Below are 19,912 nucleotides of genomic sequence, written 5' to 3' on the forward strand. Positions count from 1 at the left end.
GGCCACTCGGCATGCATGCCACGACGGCATTGGAAACTTGAACTTGAAAATGAGCCCAATAGAGTCTCTTCTGAGACGCGGAATGCACCTTCCGGTAATTAGGTAATCCCCAAATCCCAACCGAACCCAAATTTCAAAACTGTGCTGCGCCGCCATCTGGAACAACCTTAGCTCGGTAACTCCCGCAGACCCGTACCAACCGTCACCAACAGCAATCATCCATCAATGGCAAGCCTGCCATTGACAGGGCCTGACCCATCGCCGACATCGCCGCCATCCCCGCCATTGCCGTCATCGCCACTTCTACGCCTCACGCCGCACATTCGACAGCGCATCTACCGCTATCTTGGGTTGGCATCATGGAACGGCCGACCCTACACCTTCTACCTGCACGCCGGCCACCTCAAACTGCGCCAGAGGTGGGCTCTTGATCTTGGCTTCGACTCCCTGCCAAACCCGGATCGCTTCCACGGCCTGCTCCTTTCTTGTCGCGTCATCCACGCCGAAGCGGCTGCTCTTCTCTACTCGGCCAACCACTTCGTCCTTTACTATTTCAACCCGCCCGATGACCTCGGTCAGCTTACGCCGTCTACCTCGTCCCGCCCTCTGCATACTCTACACGCTCTGACCGCGTCGTCACTCCGGTCCCTCTCTAGTCTCAAGGTAGTTCTCAACGAGGCGGCCTGCCACCGGCTGACGCTATACGACACCGGCAGTTGTTGCTTCGATGGTTGCGAAAAGTCCGATTCCGACACTCCGCCCTTGTGCAAGCAGAACCACCAAGGCCTGCACCAGCTTCCCCTCCTAAGTCCGGTGTCCGTAGGCGACTACTACAACAACAAGCGGGCGGCAACCCACTCTATCCTGGAGGAATGGCACTCGGCGGCAGCTCGTCTGCTATCTCATGTTGCTCCTGGGCGCCTCGCTCTCTCTGTGGTTTGCGATATCGACCCCAAACACCCGCGGTCGTTGGAGGTAGCAAATGCCGTCGTTGCACCTATCCGGTTACTCCCCCCATCTCATCTAAAGGAATGCCGTATTCGCCTTGCCAAAACGGCGGATACTCGGCTTCGGCAGCTCGCTGAGGATACCGTCTCCTATACCTGTGGAATCCCTACCATATCCCTGAAGCCGCCGTCAAGTATGGCGACCACCCTAGCAACTCTCCCGCGCGAGCTCCGCATCCGGATCCTTGAGTATACCGACCTTGTCACTCCGAGGAGACAGGTGATATGGTCTAGACAGGACCATGCATATACGGTATGGTCCTTTTCCTGCGACCCCGACGCCTCTCCCGACGATCGCCATGGTGATCAGTTCTCTCAATGTTGGCGTGATAGCTATGAGCGCTGCCGATCCATCAACGGCTGCTTTTGCCGTCGTCGCCATGCCGCGTTTTCCCTAGGGTGCAAGTGCTGGGCTCCGCCGGGACCTGCCCTGTTCCTCTTGTCCCGCGCTTTATACCAGGACGCCCAGTTCGTCTTCTTCTCCAGTAATCGTTTTATCGTCCACGACTACAAGATATCCCCCCCTTGGGTATTACCGGTCCTTGAGCTGTCCGACGTAGAAGACCCAGACGCGCCCGTCCCTGTATATCCCTACCCAAACGCGCGATTTGCCGCCTCCGAGTTTCTACGAGAAGTCGTCCCTACATCTTCCCTCGCCCATCTCCGATTTCTAGAGCTGGTCTTTCCCCTTTACCTACCATCTAGCTGGCCCGAGACCCGGCACCCTACGATGCAGGACTGGTGGGCAACGGTCGATTGGCTCCAGGACAAGGTCAATCTCGCGGCGCTCACGGTACGATTGATGGTGGTTGGACCGAACGACGCTCCGGATTCTTACTACCGGATCAGGACAGTCGTGGAAGGCGCGGCGGTAATGACGGCCTTTCAAGATATCACGCGACCCCTGAGGCCGTTGGCCGACCATGGGCTCGCTGCGTTTTACGCCCACTTCCCTTACCCTTGGGAGTGGACTGAGGAGTCGAGAGACCGCCGCATGACCGGACTGGGCTGGTTGCGCAAACAGGAGAAGGCCCTCAAGAAGCGTGCCGAGTTCAACGTTATGAGCGGTCGGTACGAAAGCCTCTATGCAAACGGCAGGGAAGAACCGAAACTCAGCGATTGGGCCTGGTTGGAAGGCCATTGATATTATTGATGGATGGGCTGGAGCATCAAGGAAGCAATGACCGCATCTCCACACACGCAATTCAATTCAAATCTTGGTCCGTTTTCAAGTAGGTAGATGCAGATATCGGGATTGGGAGTGAAATGGAATCGCGTTGGAATGACACCATGCAGGCGCCCGAACAGAGGTACGTACCGCGATCGTTTCAAGTCCTCAACCACTTCATCAGTATCACTGCGGCCATGCTTGTCCGCCGCGCACCTGTGCCGCAGAGGCTGTCCTCGACCGACCCTCTGGGTCTAATCTCACGGATGAAAAACCAGGGAGTTGGGCCGCTTAGGTGTAACAGCGGCCTAGACGACGGCCCGGCCGCTGTTGGTCGTCCAGCTGTTGGTCTCTTTGTCTCGTCCAAGAAAAAGAAAAGAAAAAAGAAGGAAAACTAGACGAGCGACGGCCAACTTCCAGGTGCTGTGTGGGCTGATGGTGGTCGCAATATCCAACCCGAGTAGCCATGGTTTCTGACAACCCGAGACGGGGGTTGTAACACACGAGGGGAAAAGCTGCACGCAACGCTTCAAATTGGAGCAATGGCACCGATGCCTGCAACTTCGGCCTGGCTGCGAATGGAACCGGTAACTTTGGGACCAACGGGCGTGCTTTGAACACGGTTTACAACATTCTTTGAACGGTGTTGGCTTGATGGCACCGGAAGGGTTCAGGTTCGTGAGGGTTGATTCAGTATCTTGGGAATGAGCACAAGGGGGCATGTCCCTCAACAAGATGTGGGATCGTAATACCGAAAATATATCTCTACCGCGATTATGCAAGATATGTTCTCGAGCACTCGATGGATATAAACGAACTTGCCATAAACGACATTGTCAATTGCGTCAGCAAGTGCATATTTCATCCTGCAAGTGTCTTGTGACATAAGTAGACTGGGCGACGTCTCCCGGCCTCCGTCGCCAGCAGCATTCATAGTCGTGAAGGAGGTGGCCCCGGTCTAGGAATGCGAAGGGGATCTCGTCTCCGGAGATTTTGCATCATTTCGAATGCGAGGCAGATTCAGGGGTTGCCAGGAGTGGTTAGTGAGGGACATGATTTATTACTCGTCATCAAACAGCAGGTTCCCAGGCTCGCCGTCTGAGAGTAAACACAAACAAAGTTTGGCACCGGGCAGGAGGAAGAGGATTACCGCGAAGCAAGCCACGCGGGTGGTTTATTGGTTTTTGGCAAACCCGATTTCGCAACCCCCAACTCCCCGGAGCCCAACTGCATTGGTTGGTGAGTTATCAAACAGCCGTGCTTGGTCGGCCACGGCCCATGAGCTGGGGCCACGTCATTTATTGAGGGCACAGCATCGAGGGCACGGCATGGGGGCCACGCGGGGTGATGGCGTGGAGCAAGAGGAAGGCGGGTATTGATCCTGTTGGCGGCACGAAGGTACATACATGTGGGATCATGGTGGGGCTTCCATCTGGTGTTCAGCTCCAAGAAGCAAACGGGTTCTTCCCCGCGGCGGATATTAGGGACGACTAGTGCCTAGGGAGGAGTGGCTGGTGAATGCATTCCTGGCGGACGTTGTTGTCGCACGAGTGTCCTTGGCCGCGAGAAGGCCTGGCTGGACGAGTGGTTGGGGTGCCATCAACTGGCTGCTCGGAGGGAAACTAAATCTCGCGGCGGCGCCATCGAGTTTCTAAAACCAGCCGACTGGCGGCCCAGATGTCGGCCTTCTTCTTTCCCCTGAGAAGTGCCGCGCGCGTGCTTGGTGCCGACCTGCCGAATCTCCCCCCAAAAATCCAACCAAGTCGGAGACGTGCGGATGTCTGGGGCCGCGGGGCGGCAAACAGTGGAATATTGAAAGGTGAAACGAAACAAACGCTCGTCCCGACTTTAAATCACGTCTGTCTCGGGAAGCGAGAAAGATGATGGCTCGCCCGTCATCCCGTTTCTGGATTCCAAAGTGGTTAGATTGCGGCGCCGCCGTGGAAGAGAGGGGATGGAATCTCTGGAAGAAGCGGTTCATGGAACTGTGGCTTGACCCTGACCGGGAATTCATCAAAATAGCGCGTTTCAGGGGAAGCCGACCAGGGTGAGCAGTGAGGCGCCCCGCTCCCAGCCCTGGCTTGGTCCATTTCCGCAACCCGATTGGGCGGTGGGGGATCGCTGTGCCTGAGATTGAGATGGGAAACCTTCCCGACCCGCTTTGACAGATCCGTGGGTTGGGATGATCAACCGCGCGGCATCAGGCATGGCAACGGCAAGGAAACCCATCAGATCGGATTAGTTACGATCAGATCTCATGTTTCAATAAACACAGAGTTAGAATACCCACTATTATAGGTAATCCATCACTTTGCTCCGAGTAGCATTAAGTTTTCAAATTATCGACGTGGCAAGCTTGCCTTTTCTAAAAGAACGGGAAGGAACCACAGTCGGTCCGTTGGGGGCGTGACAAGGGTGCCCAGTGGCGCATAAATCCCCGAGATGTGCAAACATGGGATGGCAGGAAACCCGCGAGCCAGGCTCCCAGGTTCAGGTAAAGTTACAAGTATTCTCCCCAAAACAACTTGGGGTTGGGTGGGAACTTGTTTCGTTTGCTTTCCCCAATTTCCATGCTCTGAAGTGTCTGAGATCGATCAGTCGGAACCCAACGGCGATCGTCGAGTTGACACACACAAAACCCTGTTTTCGAGAATATCCCTATTGGACGCCACAGACGCACGGCAAGGGCAAGAGCCAAGAAAACATGTGGCAACTTGAGCTTTTTTTCTCACACTTTTCTGCCTCTCCAAAAGCATCCAAAGCAAGGCACCGCCGAGGACCTGCAGCTCGGGCCCCAGAAAAGCGACGTGCCATCCAATGGCATGCTAAGCATCCCAAGATGCAGGTACAGCGCATGGACCACGTTCCCCCTGGACGAAAGTTCCTCTCCCGTCTTACCCCTCTCCCCCCCATCTCGGCAGCCGCTGAGAACATGGGAATGGACGCCCGCCGTTTTGTGACTGAGCGCTTGGATTCGCTTGGATTTTTCAACTTGCAACCGTTGTTCTGACTAACTACGAAGGGAGACATACTGTGTACGATGGATGTTGAGCTAAAGGAGGGCATGACACACCTCCCAGCGCCAACCGCCAACCGCCAACCGCCAACTGCTGGGCGACCGAGTCGGCCTACGCAGTAGGTGGGCCAGAGAGTTGGCCATCAGGGGGGCACACTCTGATTTGACACTCTGCCCGACAAGGGACAAAATGCTTTTCCTCCAGGCCCCAGGCCAAGGTTCAGGTTCTACTGTGTAGGTTGTGGTTTGCCCTGGCTGATATTTGGCCCCGAGAAAAAGCCTGACGGCGGTCTCGAACTCTGGCGGGAATGATTCATCACTCATCAAGGAGCAAGGGGAGCAAAGGGGGAACAAACTGGGTTAGTCGAGACCCGCAAGTACCTGCCAAGCTTCCATCCTGGCGGTGCGGTCAGGTACCATGCAGGTGAGCGGGGACGGCGGAGGTGTTCCAGGTTGCACACTCACCACCACGGCCCAGGCCCTGGGAGTCCGGGTCGCCCAGAGAGGCGGGCTATAAACCCGGCCGTCCCATCCAGGCGCCGCCATCTCAGCTCTCCTTTCCCCACCCCTCCTCACCAACCTCACCGGGCTACTTTTTGTCATTCCTTTCTCAAGGCAACTTTGCCAGTCCTTCCTTTTCCGCTCGTGCTATCTTTGCACTTGTGATTTACACTCCCTTTCAACCGCTGCCGAGCTTGCTCAGCGCTTCCTGATTCTTTGTGTTGCTTGCTCACTTGACGTGGGTTGCCCGACTTTGACTCGACCCTCGATCTCGACTCTCAACTTAAAAGCAACTTCCAGACCCAGGATACCAACAGTCTTTTCAAACAAACAAACCATTATCTGCATTCTTTCGGTGACACAACTGGTGTTGACACCACAACGACGACGACACTTTGAACAAGTCCTAGAGACCACCTCACTACTTCGCCCAACCTTGAGGAAACCGATACACACAAAATAGACCGAACAAATCAAAAAGACAAATTCGACATTTGAACACCCAAAGAACCAACAAGATGCTCTTCACTACCGCCCTGGCGGCTTTGGTCGCCAGCGTCGCCGCGGCCAAGGACTCGCGCACCTTCGCCGTGCTGCAACACTTTGGACAAGGCCCCTTGACGACTTGCCGTGCCGACCCCATCGTCTCCCCCGGGAAAACCTCCTCCCACGTCCACACCGTCATGGGGGCCAGCAACTTCGGCCTCAGCGTGACGGGCGAGCAGCTCCGCGAGTCCAAGTGCACCACCGCGCGCGCCAAGGCCGATCTGAGCGCTTACTGGTTCCCGACTCTCTACTTCAAGGACCCCTCCACCGGCCTTCTGGAGCCAGTCGAGATGCACTACATGAACGTCTATTACTTCTTCGATGCCACCAATGACGAAACCAAGGCTTTCCCCCTCGGCCTCCAGATCGTCAGCGGAAACGCCATGTTGAGGACCGCCCCCTCCACGTCGGGCGACGCCCAGCTGGACCCTTCCAAGGGTCCCATTCAGCCCGCTCAGATCACCTGCCCTCGCAAAAACTTCAACCCTCCCAGCTGGCCGAGCGGTTCTGACGGCTCCAGGGCGGGCATCAAGTCCTTGCACAACGACGGCGCGGGCATTGGCTTCCCCTTTGAGGATTGCGATGGCTACGCTTCGCCCATGCGCGTCGACATCCACTTCCCCTCCTGCTACGACCCTTCGGCCGGCCTGACCGACTACCAGAACAACATGCAGTTCCCGTCGGATGCGGGCGGCGGCAAGCTCGACTGCCCTCCCGGCTGGATCCACGTGCCGCACATGTTCTTCGAGACCTACTGGAAGACCCACGAGCTCAAGTCGCGCTTCGAGAGCATGATCGGCAAGGCCAGCCCCTTCGTCTTCGCCAACGGAGACACCACCGGCTTCTCGGCCCACGGTGACTTCATCTCGGGCTGGGACGAGGAGGAGCTCCAGCACATCATCGACACGTGCGATGTCGGCCACGCTGGCATCCACACCTGCCCTGGCCTGAAGTACGGCGCCAGCGACGACAGCGAGTCTTGCAACATCGAATGCCCTGTCGACGAGGTGGTCGACGGCAAGCTGGAGAAGCTGCCCGGCAACAACCCTCTTGCCGGCTGGGCCCTCGGCGGCGTTGATCTGCCCGCTCCCCTCCCGATCCCTATTCCTTCGCTCCCTGTCAAGATCCCTATTCAGAAGCCGTCGTCCTCGGCTGCGCCCCCTCCTCCCTCTCCTACCACCCTTATCGCCGTTCCCGCACCAACCCTCCAGCCCTCTCCATCTGCGGCTGCCGATGTGCCGGACAAGGAGGACCCGGTAAACGATAAGCCAGAAGTCGATGAGCCGGAGAAGGATGAGCCGGAAGTTGATGTGCCGGACAAGGAGGAGCCGGAAGCCGATGTGCCGGACAAGGAAGACCCGGTCAACGACGTTCCCGAAAAGGTTGAGCCGACTCCGACCCCGGCGCCGTCTCCGAAGCCGATCCACACCAAGACCGTCTACGACACCGTGACGGTTTGGCAGACCAAGACGGTCTACGCGGACGACTTGCCGGCCCCGACCCAGAGCGCCCAGCAGTCGTCGGGCAACGCGCCCGAGGACATCGCCGGCTTCAAGTACGTCGGCTGCTACAAGGACACGACCGAGCGGGCCCTCCGCGGCGAGGTGCTCCCCAAGATCGGCGACGCCAGCAACACGGCGTGCGTCGACCACTGCGCCTCCAAGGGCTTCGCCATCGCCGGCACCGAGTACGGCGGCGAGTGCTTCTGCGGCAACGCCCTGACGCCGCCCGAGAAGCTCGACGACGCCGAGTGCGCCATGGCCTGCAGGGGCAACGCCAACCAGACCTGCGGCGGCGACTGGGCCCTGTCCCTGTACGCCAAGGGCGGCGAGCTGCCGGGCTCCGGCGCTGCCCTCCGCAGGCGCCATGCCAGCCGCCACTACCTCCAGCACGCCCGCCTGCCCTCGCGGAGGCACCGGAGATAGACGTCCTCCCTCTCTTCTTTTTCTCTTGACAGTTCATATCCTTCTTCTCACACCTCCCGCCCTCGCGGCGGCGAGCTTCGCCTGTATTTGCTTGCAACCATTTTTTTCTCGGGTTACCCTTTCGGGTCGGACACGCATAGAGGGGGTGTTCTGGGACACACAAGACCCTGCTTCGCCGCGCGGCGGCAAGAAGAGGGTAGAAAAGGCGGCGCTGGATACCACTTGCTTTGGATGGATGGGAGGCGAAAGGGCGGCTGCTGCTGGTGATTTTACGACGACATGACATTCGCTTAACCACATTCTGGGGCTGGGCTGGGAAAGAGAGGAATCCGCCGGCTGCGACATCTTCGCTTCGATCTGTGTGTATCTTACCATTTATTTTCGATTCTTTACGGTGTGGGCTGATGGCTCACTGCCGCTTGGAGCTTCCGTTGGGCTGTTTGGCCGCGGAGTGATTTGGGGGAGAAGTTGTTTTTGCCTTTGGGAAACATGGGGCGGCTGGATAGCAGTTGACTACTCAAACATATAGATGCCAATAGAGCGAATGGCGCAAACCGTGTTGATGCTGGCTTGTGAACCTTGTGCGAGTACCGAGGTGTGTAAGTGGCATGATGGATACTGTGAACCCTAACCCCGTAACTAACGTTACCTTTGATCCCCCGAATTGAAATTTCAACCAGGAACGAACCACTGACACAACACAACCTCCAACTTCTCCAACTCCCTAACCACCATCAACATGTCCCTTTACCATGAGACGGCGGGGATAGTCACCGGCCCCTCTACTCATGGCGGTAGTCTCAAATCTAGGATATATGGAAATAAGGACCTCAAATCACCACCTGCCCAGATTTATGCACTGGCATTTGAATCGAGTAAATGGAGCGCCGTCTTGAAGGAAGTGGTTGAGAACTCACAACTGCTCCAAAAAGAGCGAAAAGTAAGTTGTACATATTTTAAGTGATGTGTTTGTTATGGGTGCTGACACCGTCAGATCACACCCACACTCTCTATCCTGCTTGCACATGATCTTCTCCTCGCCAAAAAGGGCATTGCCCTTCCAGCTTCTCACGGACTCCGCCTATCCGTAGAGAAGCACAAAGCAAGACTCCAATCCGAATTCACCAGGGCTAGGATACGGAGGAAATGCCCTACGGTTGACGCCTTGAAGGCCGTGATCGATGCGCAGTTTGGGCCTGCCCATCCACGATGGATTAGAGTCAACTCGCTCAAGAGCACCGTCGACGAGCAGCTGGACACGACCTTCAAGGGGTTCGAGATGGTCCCCACTGTCGCCGAGGTCATGGCGCCGGCCTCGACCGGCAAGAAACTGATCTGCCTAGACGGAAACGTCCCCAACCTCATCGCCGCCTCGCCCGGGATCGACTTCACCAAAACCGAAGCCTACAAATCCGGCGCCATCATCCTCCAGGACAAAGCCTCCTGCTTCCCCGCCTACATGCTGGACCCGCGCCCCGAAGACGGCGACATCGTCGACGCGTGCAGCGCGCCCGGCAACAAGACCACCCACCTCGCGGGCATCCTGCACGAGCGCGGGTTCGCCGGGGGGCAGCGCATCCTGGCCTTTGAGAAGGACAAGCACCGCGCCAAAACGCTCGCCAAGATGGTCGGCGCCGCCGGCTCCGACAAGGTCACGAAGATCCACCCGGGCGCCGACTTCCTCAAGACGGACCCGGACGCCCCCGAGTTCCGGTCCGTCGGCGCCCTCCTGTTAGATCCGTCCTGCTCGGGGAGTGGTATTGTCGGGCGAGACGACACGCCCGAGTTTCACGTTCCGGCTGCTGTGGGGGCGGCGAGCAAACCTACGGCTGGTGGTGCGGGTTCTAAGGTTCTCAAGCGGAAACGCGCGCCCGAGGCACCGACTGTGGTTGTGGATGACGACGGGGCGGAAACAGTCTTGTCTGAGAAGGCGCTGGAGACGCGCCTTGCCGCGCTGGCTTCTTTTCGTATGTACTCTCGCGTTTTCCACTTCCAACCACCCCTCCCTTTCTACCTCTCAACTACCTCCCCCCTTTCCCATGTCGCAACTCCACCCCCCCTTTATCCTCCTTTCACCACCCAACCCCCCGCCGTCACCCACACAACCACAACCATTCCCGCACCCCCTCCCCTTCCAACCTACCTACCCAACCCCTCAAAACAACCACCCCCCCTCACCACAACCCCCAACCCCCCATCACCACCACCCCATCAAAAACCCCCAAACCTAACTTATGAACTTATGTAGAACTCGCAATCCTCCTGCACGCCCTAACGTTCCCCCGCGCCACCCGCGTCGCCTACTCCACCTGCTCCACCCACGCCACCGAGAACGAGCACGTCGTGCTCGCCGCCCTGCGCTCCCCTGTCGCGCGCCGGCGCGGCTGGCGCATCCTTCCGCGCGAGAGGCAGGTCCGCGGGATGCGGGAGTGGCCTGTTCGTGGGGACTTTTCTGCCTGCGAGGGGGCTGGGGAGGGTGGTGAGGATGGGGGTGATAGGGAGGGCGGAGATGGGGTGGATGCGGCTGTTGTGGCGGAGGGGTGCGTGCGTGCGGATAGGGAGGATGGGAGGGGCGTGATGGGGTTTTTCGTGGCTTGCTTTGTGCGGGATGAGGATAAAGAGGAGGAGGTGGGGGATGATGGACCGTTTGTGAGGGATGCGGAGGGGAGGATTGTGAGGGGGCCGGATGGGATCCCGACTTTGAAGAGTACGGGGAGGAAGGTTGTGGATTTGGAGGGGTTGGAGGGGGAGGGGGAGGCGGTGGAGGTGAGGTTTGGGGAGGATGGGGATGACGATGGGCCGTTTGAGAGGGATGCCGAGGGGAGGATTGTGAGAGGCCCGGATGGGATGCCGAGGTTGAAGGCGGGGAGGAGGCCGGACGGTGAATCCGAGGATGAGGAGGAGGAGGATGATGAATGGGGAGGGTTCGATGAATAGTGTATACTAGTTTGCCTATTGCCGAGCCGTGGATTTTATCAGCAATCCCTCACCCCAAAGCACCTACAACGTGGTTAATATATAGTTCCCGCTAGACTGCGGCTCTGGTCTTGCCGAGCTCTCTTCGTTGCATGCATGCGCGCTGCGCCGATCGTTATTTGGCATCATGTCAAGACGGAAACCGTACCCGGATACGGAGGCTTGAGGTGCGAACTGGAGAAAAACCCCCACAGAGTACTTGCACACACCCCAAGGCGAAATTTAGCCAGCCACATTAATTGCAACCCCCCGAACTTGCGGACGCTCTGATCACAATATTCTTTAAACCACAATAACCGTTTCATCCAGTCGATTACACCGAGTTCAACGCAATAGATTTACAGTTAGTTCAACGTAGTCAATTTTTTTTTGCAGTCAGTTCAACGCAGTCAGTTTTACAGTTGGTTGAACGCAGTCAATTGTTTTTACAGTCAGTTCAATGCAGTCAATTTTGCAGTTGGTTGAACGCAGTCAATTTTGAACGCAGTCAATTGTTTTTGCAGTTAGTTTGATACAGTCAATTTTAAACGCAGTTAATTGTTTTTACAGTTAGTTTAATATAGTCAATTATTTTTACAATCAGTTCAACACAGTCAATTTTACAGTTGGTTGAACGCAGTCAATTTTGAACATAGTTAATTGTTTTTACAGTTAGTTTGATACAGTCAATTTTGAACGTAGTCAATTGTTTTACAGTTAGTTTAATACAGTCAATTTTAAACGTAGTCAATTGTTTTTACAGTTAGTTTGATATAGTCAATTTTTGTGACGAACCTGTCTCTGGACCCGTCCTGTTAGGGTTCAGTATCGGTCGAAGGTGTTCTCTCAAGGGTGCTTAGGTTCGGTGCAGCCAAAAGGTGCACAACAAAGACTTGTCTCAACAGTAGGCTCTCGAGCTTGTAGCGAACTGTAGTTGTGATTGCTAACTGGAGAACTCCCAGAGCTCTCCAGAACGAGTGACTATATACCTATCTAATTCTTGGGTGCTCAGTGTGCTCAGTCCGGGTTCGACAACTGAGCTCACTGATCACTTCTGAGTTACAATCGTCCTGATTGGTGACCTTGCCTGGTGCTCAGTGTGCTCAGTCCTGGCTTGGCAACTGAGCTCACTGATCACCATCGATCCTGTTCCTGCCTTCCGATTGGCTTATTCCATGACTGGCCCGGGGCGTCCCGCGCCCCGCGGTTCCGCCTGTTGGCATATTCGTGACACGATGCCCCCCCTCCAGGGTCGACGTCCCGTCGGCCACTTCCTTTAGCCAACTTCTTGAAATAGCGCCAACAGTCCCCAATCTGTTTGGTGAGTGGTCCCCACCATCCTTTCCCATTCATCCTTCATCATGGCTAACGGTGTGAGGAAACGCAAGCGAAAGCAAAAATCCAGCACCGAGCGCCGTCGTACTCGTGCAACTTTATCCAATCTTGTTGGCACCGAAATGGTGAGGTGTACTCGCTGCAGGGAAAAGAAACTTTCAGATTGCAAGGTTTCCGACAATTCCGACGTTTGCGGCAACTGTCTCGACGCGGGTAACCATTCATGCGACGCTTTTGGGTATAGTGATTCTGCCGTTCGTCGCATTGTTGACGAGGAGCGCGATCTGGACGAGCAGGAGCGTGCTGCCACTGATGCCATTCGGGAGGCACAGCGCGAGCTCCTGAATGCGAATCGCGACCTTGCGACGGCCCTGGCGAAAGCGGATCGCCTGCGGACCCAGCGTCTGGCCTTGAAACGCAGGGCCCTGGCGATGTTTGACCAGGAGGGGGAAGTGCTTGTGGAGCAGGAGCGCCGGGAGGTTGCTACCGGGCAACCGTCTTCCTCGGGTGTCGCCGGCGTTCCTTCTTTTGACTTTCCTTGGGTTCAAAAGTTCGTCTTCTTTACTCCCCTCCTTGCTTCCTTGCTGACAGTGCTTAGTTTTTCTTCGGACGACCCCTTCCTCGCCGGGGTCGACTTGTCTGTGGGGCTTCCTTTGGTCGGTCCGGATTCCTCTGGTGGAACTCCTGAAGTTTCTCGGGGCAGTTGAGGTTGGTAGCTGGTTGCCATGAATTGTCTTCTGGGCCAAAGTCCAGCCATTTGACCAAATACTCCAACTGTCCTTTCATGATGCGTGAATCTAGGACTTCCTCAACGTCCCATTCCTCCTCTTCGTCTTCTGCCTCGGCGTCCTTGTCGAGTCGCGCGTTCTCGGGCGCTGGTTCCAGAAGCGAGATGTGAAAAACGTTGGTCCGTAGTCGCATTGTCGAGGGTAACGCGAGTGCGTAGTTGTTCTCCGAAATCTTTTTGTCGATCTTGAACGGTCCGATTTTGCGAAAATCGAGTTTCCTGCTTGGTCGCTTCGTGCGAAGATTTCGAGAAACGAGGTAAACTTTGCCCCCCTCTTCTAGGCGAGGTCCCTCGAGCCTGTTTCTGTCGTAGAACTTCTTCATCCTGGTTCGTACGAACTCGAGTTCCTCCTTGAGCATCGCGTGCAGCGAGCTCATTTTGTCGGCTTTGACTGCCGCTCTGGGCACCGAAACCTCGGGCCCTTGTCGCAAATCTGCTTCGTAGCCGTAATTCGCGAAGAATGGCGTGACCTTGGTGGTCTCCGTGACGGTGGTGTTGTAGGCGAGTTGTGCTGCTGGCAACAGCTCGACCCAATCGTCCTGCTGGAAGTTGACGTACAACCGTAGATATTGCTCGACGACCTGGTTGAGTCGTTCCGTCTGTCCGTCCGTCTGTGGGTGGTAAGCAGTCGAGAGCTTACTCTTCGTACCCAGCTTCGTCATCAGAGCTTGCCAAAACTTTGATGCGAACTTCGTGTCTCTGTCCGTGATCCATTCCTCCGGCCATCCGTGGACCGAGGTGACGTTGCGATAGATCACGTCTGCAAGTTGTTCTGCCGACCATGTTTCCTTGTAAGGGAGGAAGTAGCTCCACTTGGTGAGTCTGTCCACCATTGTGAGGATGCTGTCGTATTCCACTCCCGTTACCGAGTCCTTGGACAGTGGTAGTTTGGTGATAAAGTCCATCGTCACCGAACTCCATGGTCGTTCCGCGACTGGCAATGGTTGCAACAGCCCGTATGGCTTGTGTCGTGGCGGTTTGCTTCGTCCGCAGAGGTCGCACTCTGCCAGGACTTCTTCCGTCGCTTGCTTGATTCCTGGGAAGTCGTAGTTCTGCTTGACTTTTGCAATTGTCTTGCTGATTCCCATGTGCCCTCCGAGTTTCGACTTGTGGATCTTCCGAATGAGCTCCTTTTGGTCGCCGGGCCTGACGTAGGCTTTGTCGTGGTACCAGAGTCTCGTTCCTTCAAGTCGCAATCCCGCGATCTTGGATTCCGGCTCTTCTTGCCATGCATCGCGCTCGTCGTCCGCGATGGTTCCTTGGAAATCTTGTTCCAAACGTTGTTCCCTGAAGGCCGCACAGCATTCTACAAACGGTTGCAGAGGCCTAGCTTCGGGATCTTCCGACTGTTGCTGAAGTGCTGCGATCTCGTAGTCTTCAGTCGGTTGGGAAGCGTGCCGTAGCGATCCGTCTGTCTGTTGATGTAGCAATGGTGGTGAGGCTTCAGATGTGTTGTCATGATGATCCGCTCTCCTACTCAAGGCGTCCGCTCGTGCGTTCTCTGACCCTTTCTTGTAGTGGATCGTGAAGTTGAATGCGGACAGGAACTCTGCCCATCGAGTTTGTCGTCCGTTCAGCACCTTCGTGGTGGTGAAGTAGCGTAAGTTCTTGTGGTCCGTGTACACCTGAACTTCGTGTGTCGTGCCGCTGAGGTATGGTCTCCATTCCTGGAAGGCTTCGATGATTGCGAGAAGCTCCTTGTCGTGGATCGGGTAGTTGAGCCTTGGTCCCTCGAGTTTCTTGGAGAAGAACGCAACTGGGTGAAGCTTGCCGTCCTTGTCCCTCTGACCAAGTTGTCCTCCGATCGCGAAGTCCGAGGCGTCAGCTTCGACTTCGAAAGGTGTGTTTGGGTCAGGCAGCATGAGCACTGGATCGGCGATAATCGCGTTGCGGATCCGTTGGAAAGCTTGCTCGTGCTCCTGCTTCCACTGGAATGTGGCATCCTTCTTGGTAAGTTCGTGTAGGGGTCTCGCGATGTCGCCAAAGTTCTTGATGAACATCCTGACAAAGTTGGCGAATCCGATGAACCCTCTGACCTCTGTGGCGTTCGTTGGTGTCGGCCACGTCTTGACAGCTTCCAGTTTCTCGGGTTCGATCTTGACCCATCCCGGTGAGATTTCGTAACCCAGAAACACTGTCTTCTTGACATGAAACTCGCTCTTGTCTTTGTTGACTGACAACTTGTGCTCATGCAGTGCGTCCAGCACCTGCTGCACATGCTTCTTGTGTTCTTCGAGTGTCTTGGAGTAGATGAGAATGTCATCCAAATAGCAGACTGCAAACTTATCGAGGCAATGTCGAATTGCGTGGTCGATAGCGGCTTGGAACGTCGCTGGTGCGTTGGTCAACCCAAACGGCATGACGAGGTACTCGTAGTGCCCGTAGGGTGTCCGAAAAGCCGTCTTCCATTCGTCTCCCTCCTTGATGCGGATGTGGGCGTACGCTGTCGGAAGATCGAGGCGCGTGAAGTATTGTGCCCCTGACAGTTGATCTCGGAGCCTCGAGATCAGTGGCAGTGGGTAGCGGTTCTTCACCGTCTCGTTGTTCAACTGTCGGTAGTCCACACACATCCTGAGCTTCCCATCCTTCTTTGGAACGAAGAGGACTGGGTAGCCCGCTGGAGATGTCGATGGTCTGATGTGTCCTATCTCAAGGTTCTTTTCGAGATAGCTCCTCAACTCTGCATCTTGCTTCTCGTTGGTGTGGTACACCTTGAAAAACTTCAACTGGGCTCCCTCCTTGAGTTTGATCTCGTGATCCCAAGGTCCGTGGTCTGGTAGCCCTGCAAGATGTTTTGCCGTGAACGCCGGGTGTCCCTTGTAATCGTCTGGAATCTGTCCCGTTTTCGCGTTCTTCGCCGTACCTTCGTAGTACGCGAACTTGCTGTTTCCAGGCTCGATGCTTGCTGCTTCGAGTTCCCTGACTTCTTCTGCTGCTAGCTCGATGTTTGCCGCTTCGAGCTGATTGACCCATTGTTCATGTTTGAGCACTCCGTGCTCGTCGACTGAGACGACGGCAATGGTTCGTTCCTCCCGTGTCTGCTTCTTTCGTCGTGTGCCGCTTCTTCCGGATTTCAGAGTGCGTTCTTCTGCACTGGCTGCTTCCTGCGGTGGGCCCGTAGAGGGGGTCCGTTCTGACCCGCTGCTCTCCCGTGGCTCCTGTTCTGCGCGTTCTCCCATCAAGTTGGTCGGATGCTCCCGCTGTTCTCGCGGTCGCAGATGGCCATCTCCCTTCCAACTGATGTCTGGGTCGTAATCCTCATGCCATGGGCGTCCGAGAATCATGTCTTTCTTCGGCCCCATGTTCACGATGTCGAATACCACTTGGGTGGTTTTTCCTTCCACCTCGATGTCGAGTGGTTCTGTTTCCCGTCGTACCCATTGCGTGTCGAATGGTCCTTTGACGACGTGTGGTTGCTTCTTGATCCTCCATGGGATTCTGAGTTGATTCACAAATGCGGGCGAGATGAGATCCATCTGCGCTCCTCCATCCACTAACGCGAGGGCTTCGATCTTCCCCCATCGCGCTGTGATCCAGAGCCTGTTGTCTGGCTTGGTGCTTCGTACAGCAGCTACTTCGTGTTCGTCTGCTGGGAGGTCGTTGTAAGGCTTCTGCTTGCGCCAGTTCTTCCTGTACTGCGCAGCCTGTCTTCGTTGTTGTGGAGTTAAAGATTTCCGGGCCCCTCGGAGGGCCCTGAGCCGTTTCCCAAGCTCTCGTGGTGTTTCAAGGCGTCCCTGTCCGCACCTTGGCTTGCGGCGTCAATCGTCTGGTGTTCTTGGAGCCATTGGGCCGCCCATGCCTCAACTGGGCGCCTCTCGTTCCTTCGGGACGCTCTCGTCCTCTGGTGTGGCTTCCTCTGGGATTGCTGTTCCATGTATCCCCAGATTTTCTCGTCGGCGTGTGGTAGGCAGTCTGCGCTTCGGCATTCGTTGACTCCTACGCCCGCCATACAGCGTTGGGGCCAGGCTGCCTTGGGTTTAACCCTCAGCCTGCCCTCGTGAGTGCGTTGGGTGTCCCACAACATGCCTGCGGGAGCGTCGCCGCTGTCGTATACCCATCTGATGGGTAGGGGTTGCATTCCTTTTTCTTCCCTCGTGGGCCAGAAACTGTTGCGAAATTTGTCCTGGAAATGGTACCGACATTCGTGCGCGATACACTGAAACCAGGGCAGGTAGATGTGGTTCTCTTTTCGTGGGTCCACCCGCTCGTGGTCTTCTGATAACAACTGGAATCCCTCCGTGTTGTTCTCGCCCCGAAAACCCCACCATTCAAGGTCGGAGGTTTGTCGTCCGGCGCGCACGATGTGCTGATGTCGAGTCCAGTATTCTTCCCAGCTCTGCTGTTTTTTTCCTTTCGCCGCATTCTGTTTCTGTGCGTAGTCGAAAAGTTGCTCGGGGTATCGCACTCCGTTCTCGCATTCTTCCGCCTCCTCGGTGGGTCCATCCCACGGTGTGTGATGCGGAAGTGCCTGGCGGATGTCGTCCTGCAAGGCCTGTGCTTCCCTTAGTGTCTTTTCGACGTGATCCCCGGCCCTGTTGTTGGCCTCGGTGATCTCTTGGACTCGTCCTCTGGCGAAGTCGAGTTCCGCGCAAAGTTGTCCGTACTGGTCGTTTCTTTCTTGGAGAAGCTGCTCGAGTTCTTCTTTCTCTCTCGACAACTCCTCGATCCTTTGCCGTTGGCTTAGGACCCTCTGTTGCAGGAAAATGAGGTTCGGGCTGACTCCTCCTTCACCCTCGTGGGTTCGCCATTGCCCGTCCTCTTGCTGAACCAGGGTGATGCCCCAGTCCTCAGCGACTTGTCGGATGTGCCGCGGGGGAGCCAGTTCTCCCTCGTCATCCGTTTCGATGAAAGCATGGTGGGCGGTGTTGTTTCCCTCCTGATGGACGCTGCTCATCAGGTCTCCTTGATCCGAGTCGGTGAGTTCATCGTCCTGCTCGATGACTCGGTCAATGTCGATTTCGAGGTCGTCCTGCGTGTAGCTGGCGGCTGCGACCTCCAGAAATCGGGTTCTTCTTCCGACCGTGTCTTGGTCGATGGTGGCGGCTTCCTTCCCTGGAACCGGTCTCCACTCTTTCTTGCTGCGGCAGTCACGTTTGAAGTGACCCTTCTTGCCGCAATTGTAGCAAGTGATGCCTGATTTGTCCTTGGCACCATCTCTCTTTCCTGCCCATTGTGCTTGGGCAGCGCTGACGTCCATGGGTCCCGAGTGCGTACCGTATGACGTGCTCTGGTGCTGGCGTTTCTTTTTGTCGTTGGGCTTGTGGTAGCCTGCGGATCGCTGAGTCTCGCTGCCCTTCTTCTGTTGTTTGCGGGCGAACTGTCGGTCGTCAATCTTGACAGCCATGGCGATGTACTCGTCGAGTGTGTCGGGTCGGCTCTCCTTGTAGAGCTCGTCCTTGACTTCCTCCTTCAGCCCTCCGTAGAACAGGTGCATCAGCCCCTCGTCGTCTATCTCTGCCTTCATGGAGTCTTGTCGGAAAATCGTGGCGTAGGCGGTGGCTGACCTAGTCTGCTTCAGCCGTCCTAGCCGTTCCTGGGCGTGCAACTTCTCGTCCTTGTCGCCGAACACCTTCTGAATCTCACTCTCGAACTCGGAGTAGTTCTCGAAGACCTTTTTGGTGAAGGGTTTGTGGATTGCTCCGCCGAGGAAATCACTCAGTGTTCCCGTGAACCACTTGAGGGCCTTGTCCTTGAGTCGGGTGGCGGCGTATCTGGTCTTGGATTCCTCGGTGGCGAACTGGTGCGAGTTGTGGTCGAGATAGTTCCGCATCTCCGTGATCCAACCTGGCAAGGCTTCCTGGTCGCCCCCGTACTTCTCGGGTTGCTCCAATTTGACCTTCGTCTTGGCCGGGTCCTTGGTGTGGACCTCGGTCGCCGCAAGTCGGGCTGCCAATGCCGCGTTGCTGGCCTTGGTCTTCGCAAGCTCTTCTTCAGTTTCATCGAGTCGTTCGGTGACTCTCTGAAGCGCGGCCGTGATCTGGCCCGGCGTCGGTTGAGTTGCCATGTCGTTTTACCTTCGAGCCTGAACTGTAACAGATCAAAGGGAGTTAGCAACGTGTGACGAACCTGTCTCTGGACCCGTCCTGTTAGGGTTCAGTATCGGTCGAAGGTGTTCTCTCAAGGGTGCTTAGGTTCGGTGCAGCCAAAAGGTGCACAACAAAGACTTGTCTCAACAGTAGGCTCTCGAGCTTGTAGCGAACTGTAGTTGTGATTGCTAACTGGAGAACTCCCAGAGCTCTCCAGAACGAGTGACTATATACCTATCTAATTCTTGGGTGCTCAGTGTGCTCAGTCCGGGTTCGACAACTGAGCTCACTGATCACTTCTGAGTTACAATCGTCCTGATTGGTGACCTTGCCTGGTGCTCAGTGTGCTCAGTCCTGGCTTGGCAACTGAGCTCACTGATCACCATCGATCCTGTTCCTGCCTTCCGATTGGCTTATTCCATGACTGGCCCGGGGCGTCCCGCGCCCCGCGGTTCCGCCTGTTGGCATATTCGTGACAATTTTACAGTTAGTTTAATACAGTTAATTTTGAACGTAGTCAATTGTTTTTACAGTTAGTTTAATATAGTCAATTGTTTTTACAGTCAGTTCAACGCAGTCAGTTTTACAGTTAGAACTAACTGCAAAAACAATTAACTACGTTCAAAATTGACTACATCAAACTAAC

The 19,912-nt window shown here is 55.9% G+C and overlaps 3 protein-coding genes across 3 annotated transcripts; all 3 read left to right on the forward strand.

Moving 5' to 3' along the window:
• The first annotated feature begins 108 nt into the window (after positions 1-108).
• On the forward strand, positions 109-2,349 carry B0H64DRAFT_157876 (uncharacterized protein). The gene is made up of 2 exons (XM_062798536.1): positions 109-2,239; positions 2,304-2,349. Exon 1 carries the CDS (start codon positions 226-228, stop codon positions 2,149-2,151), a length of 1,926 nt encoding a protein of 641 aa, XP_062659384.1. The 5' UTR covers positions 109-225; the 3' UTR covers positions 2,152-2,239; positions 2,304-2,349.
• Positions 2,350-5,761: 3,412 nt separating this feature from the next.
• B0H64DRAFT_359904 (uncharacterized protein) lies at positions 5,762-8,163 on the forward strand (the record flags this gene model as incomplete). The annotated part of the gene is made up of 2 exons (XM_062801690.1): positions 5,762-7,542; positions 7,627-8,163. Exons 1-2 carry the CDS (start codon positions 6,211-6,213, stop codon positions 8,161-8,163), a joined length of 1,869 nt encoding a protein of 622 aa, XP_062659385.1. The 5' UTR covers positions 5,762-6,210.
• Positions 8,164-8,862: 699 nt separating this feature from the next.
• On the forward strand, positions 8,863-11,307 carry B0H64DRAFT_396673 (S-adenosyl-L-methionine-dependent methyltransferase). Its single transcript, XM_062803831.1, has 3 exons — positions 8,863-9,103; positions 9,158-10,130; positions 10,412-11,307. The coding sequence occupies exons 1-3, from the start codon at positions 8,903-8,905 to the stop codon at positions 11,098-11,100; spliced, it is 1,863 nt and encodes a 620-aa protein (XP_062659386.1). The 5' UTR covers positions 8,863-8,902; the 3' UTR covers positions 11,101-11,307.
• Positions 11,308-19,912: the final 8,605 nt, after the last annotated feature.

The sequence above is a fragment of the Chaetomium fimeti genome (genome assembly GCF_033439085.1).
Source record: "Chaetomium fimeti strain CBS 168.71 chromosome Unknown B0H64scaffold_4, whole genome shotgun sequence".
In the NCBI taxonomy this organism is placed as follows: Eukaryota; Fungi; Ascomycota; class Sordariomycetes; order Sordariales; family Chaetomiaceae; genus Chaetomium; species Chaetomium fimeti.

Bases quoted from the DNA above. Each gene is read 5' to 3' on its own strand.
- B0H64DRAFT_157876 (XM_062798536.1), top strand. From the start codon at position 226: ATGGCAAGCCTGCCATTGACAGGGCCTGACCCATCGCCGACATCGCCG.
- B0H64DRAFT_396673 (XM_062803831.1), top strand. From the start codon at position 8,903: ATGTCCCTTTACCATGAGACGGCGGGGATAGTCACCGGCCCCTCTACT. The intron at 9,104-9,157 runs GTAAGTTGTACA...TGACACCGTCAG, and splicing joins TGCTCCAAAAAGAGCGAAAA to ATCACACCCACACTCTCTAT. The intron at 10,131-10,411 runs GTATGTACTCTC...GAACTTATGTAG, and splicing joins TGCCGCGCTGGCTTCTTTTC to AACTCGCAATCCTCCTGCAC.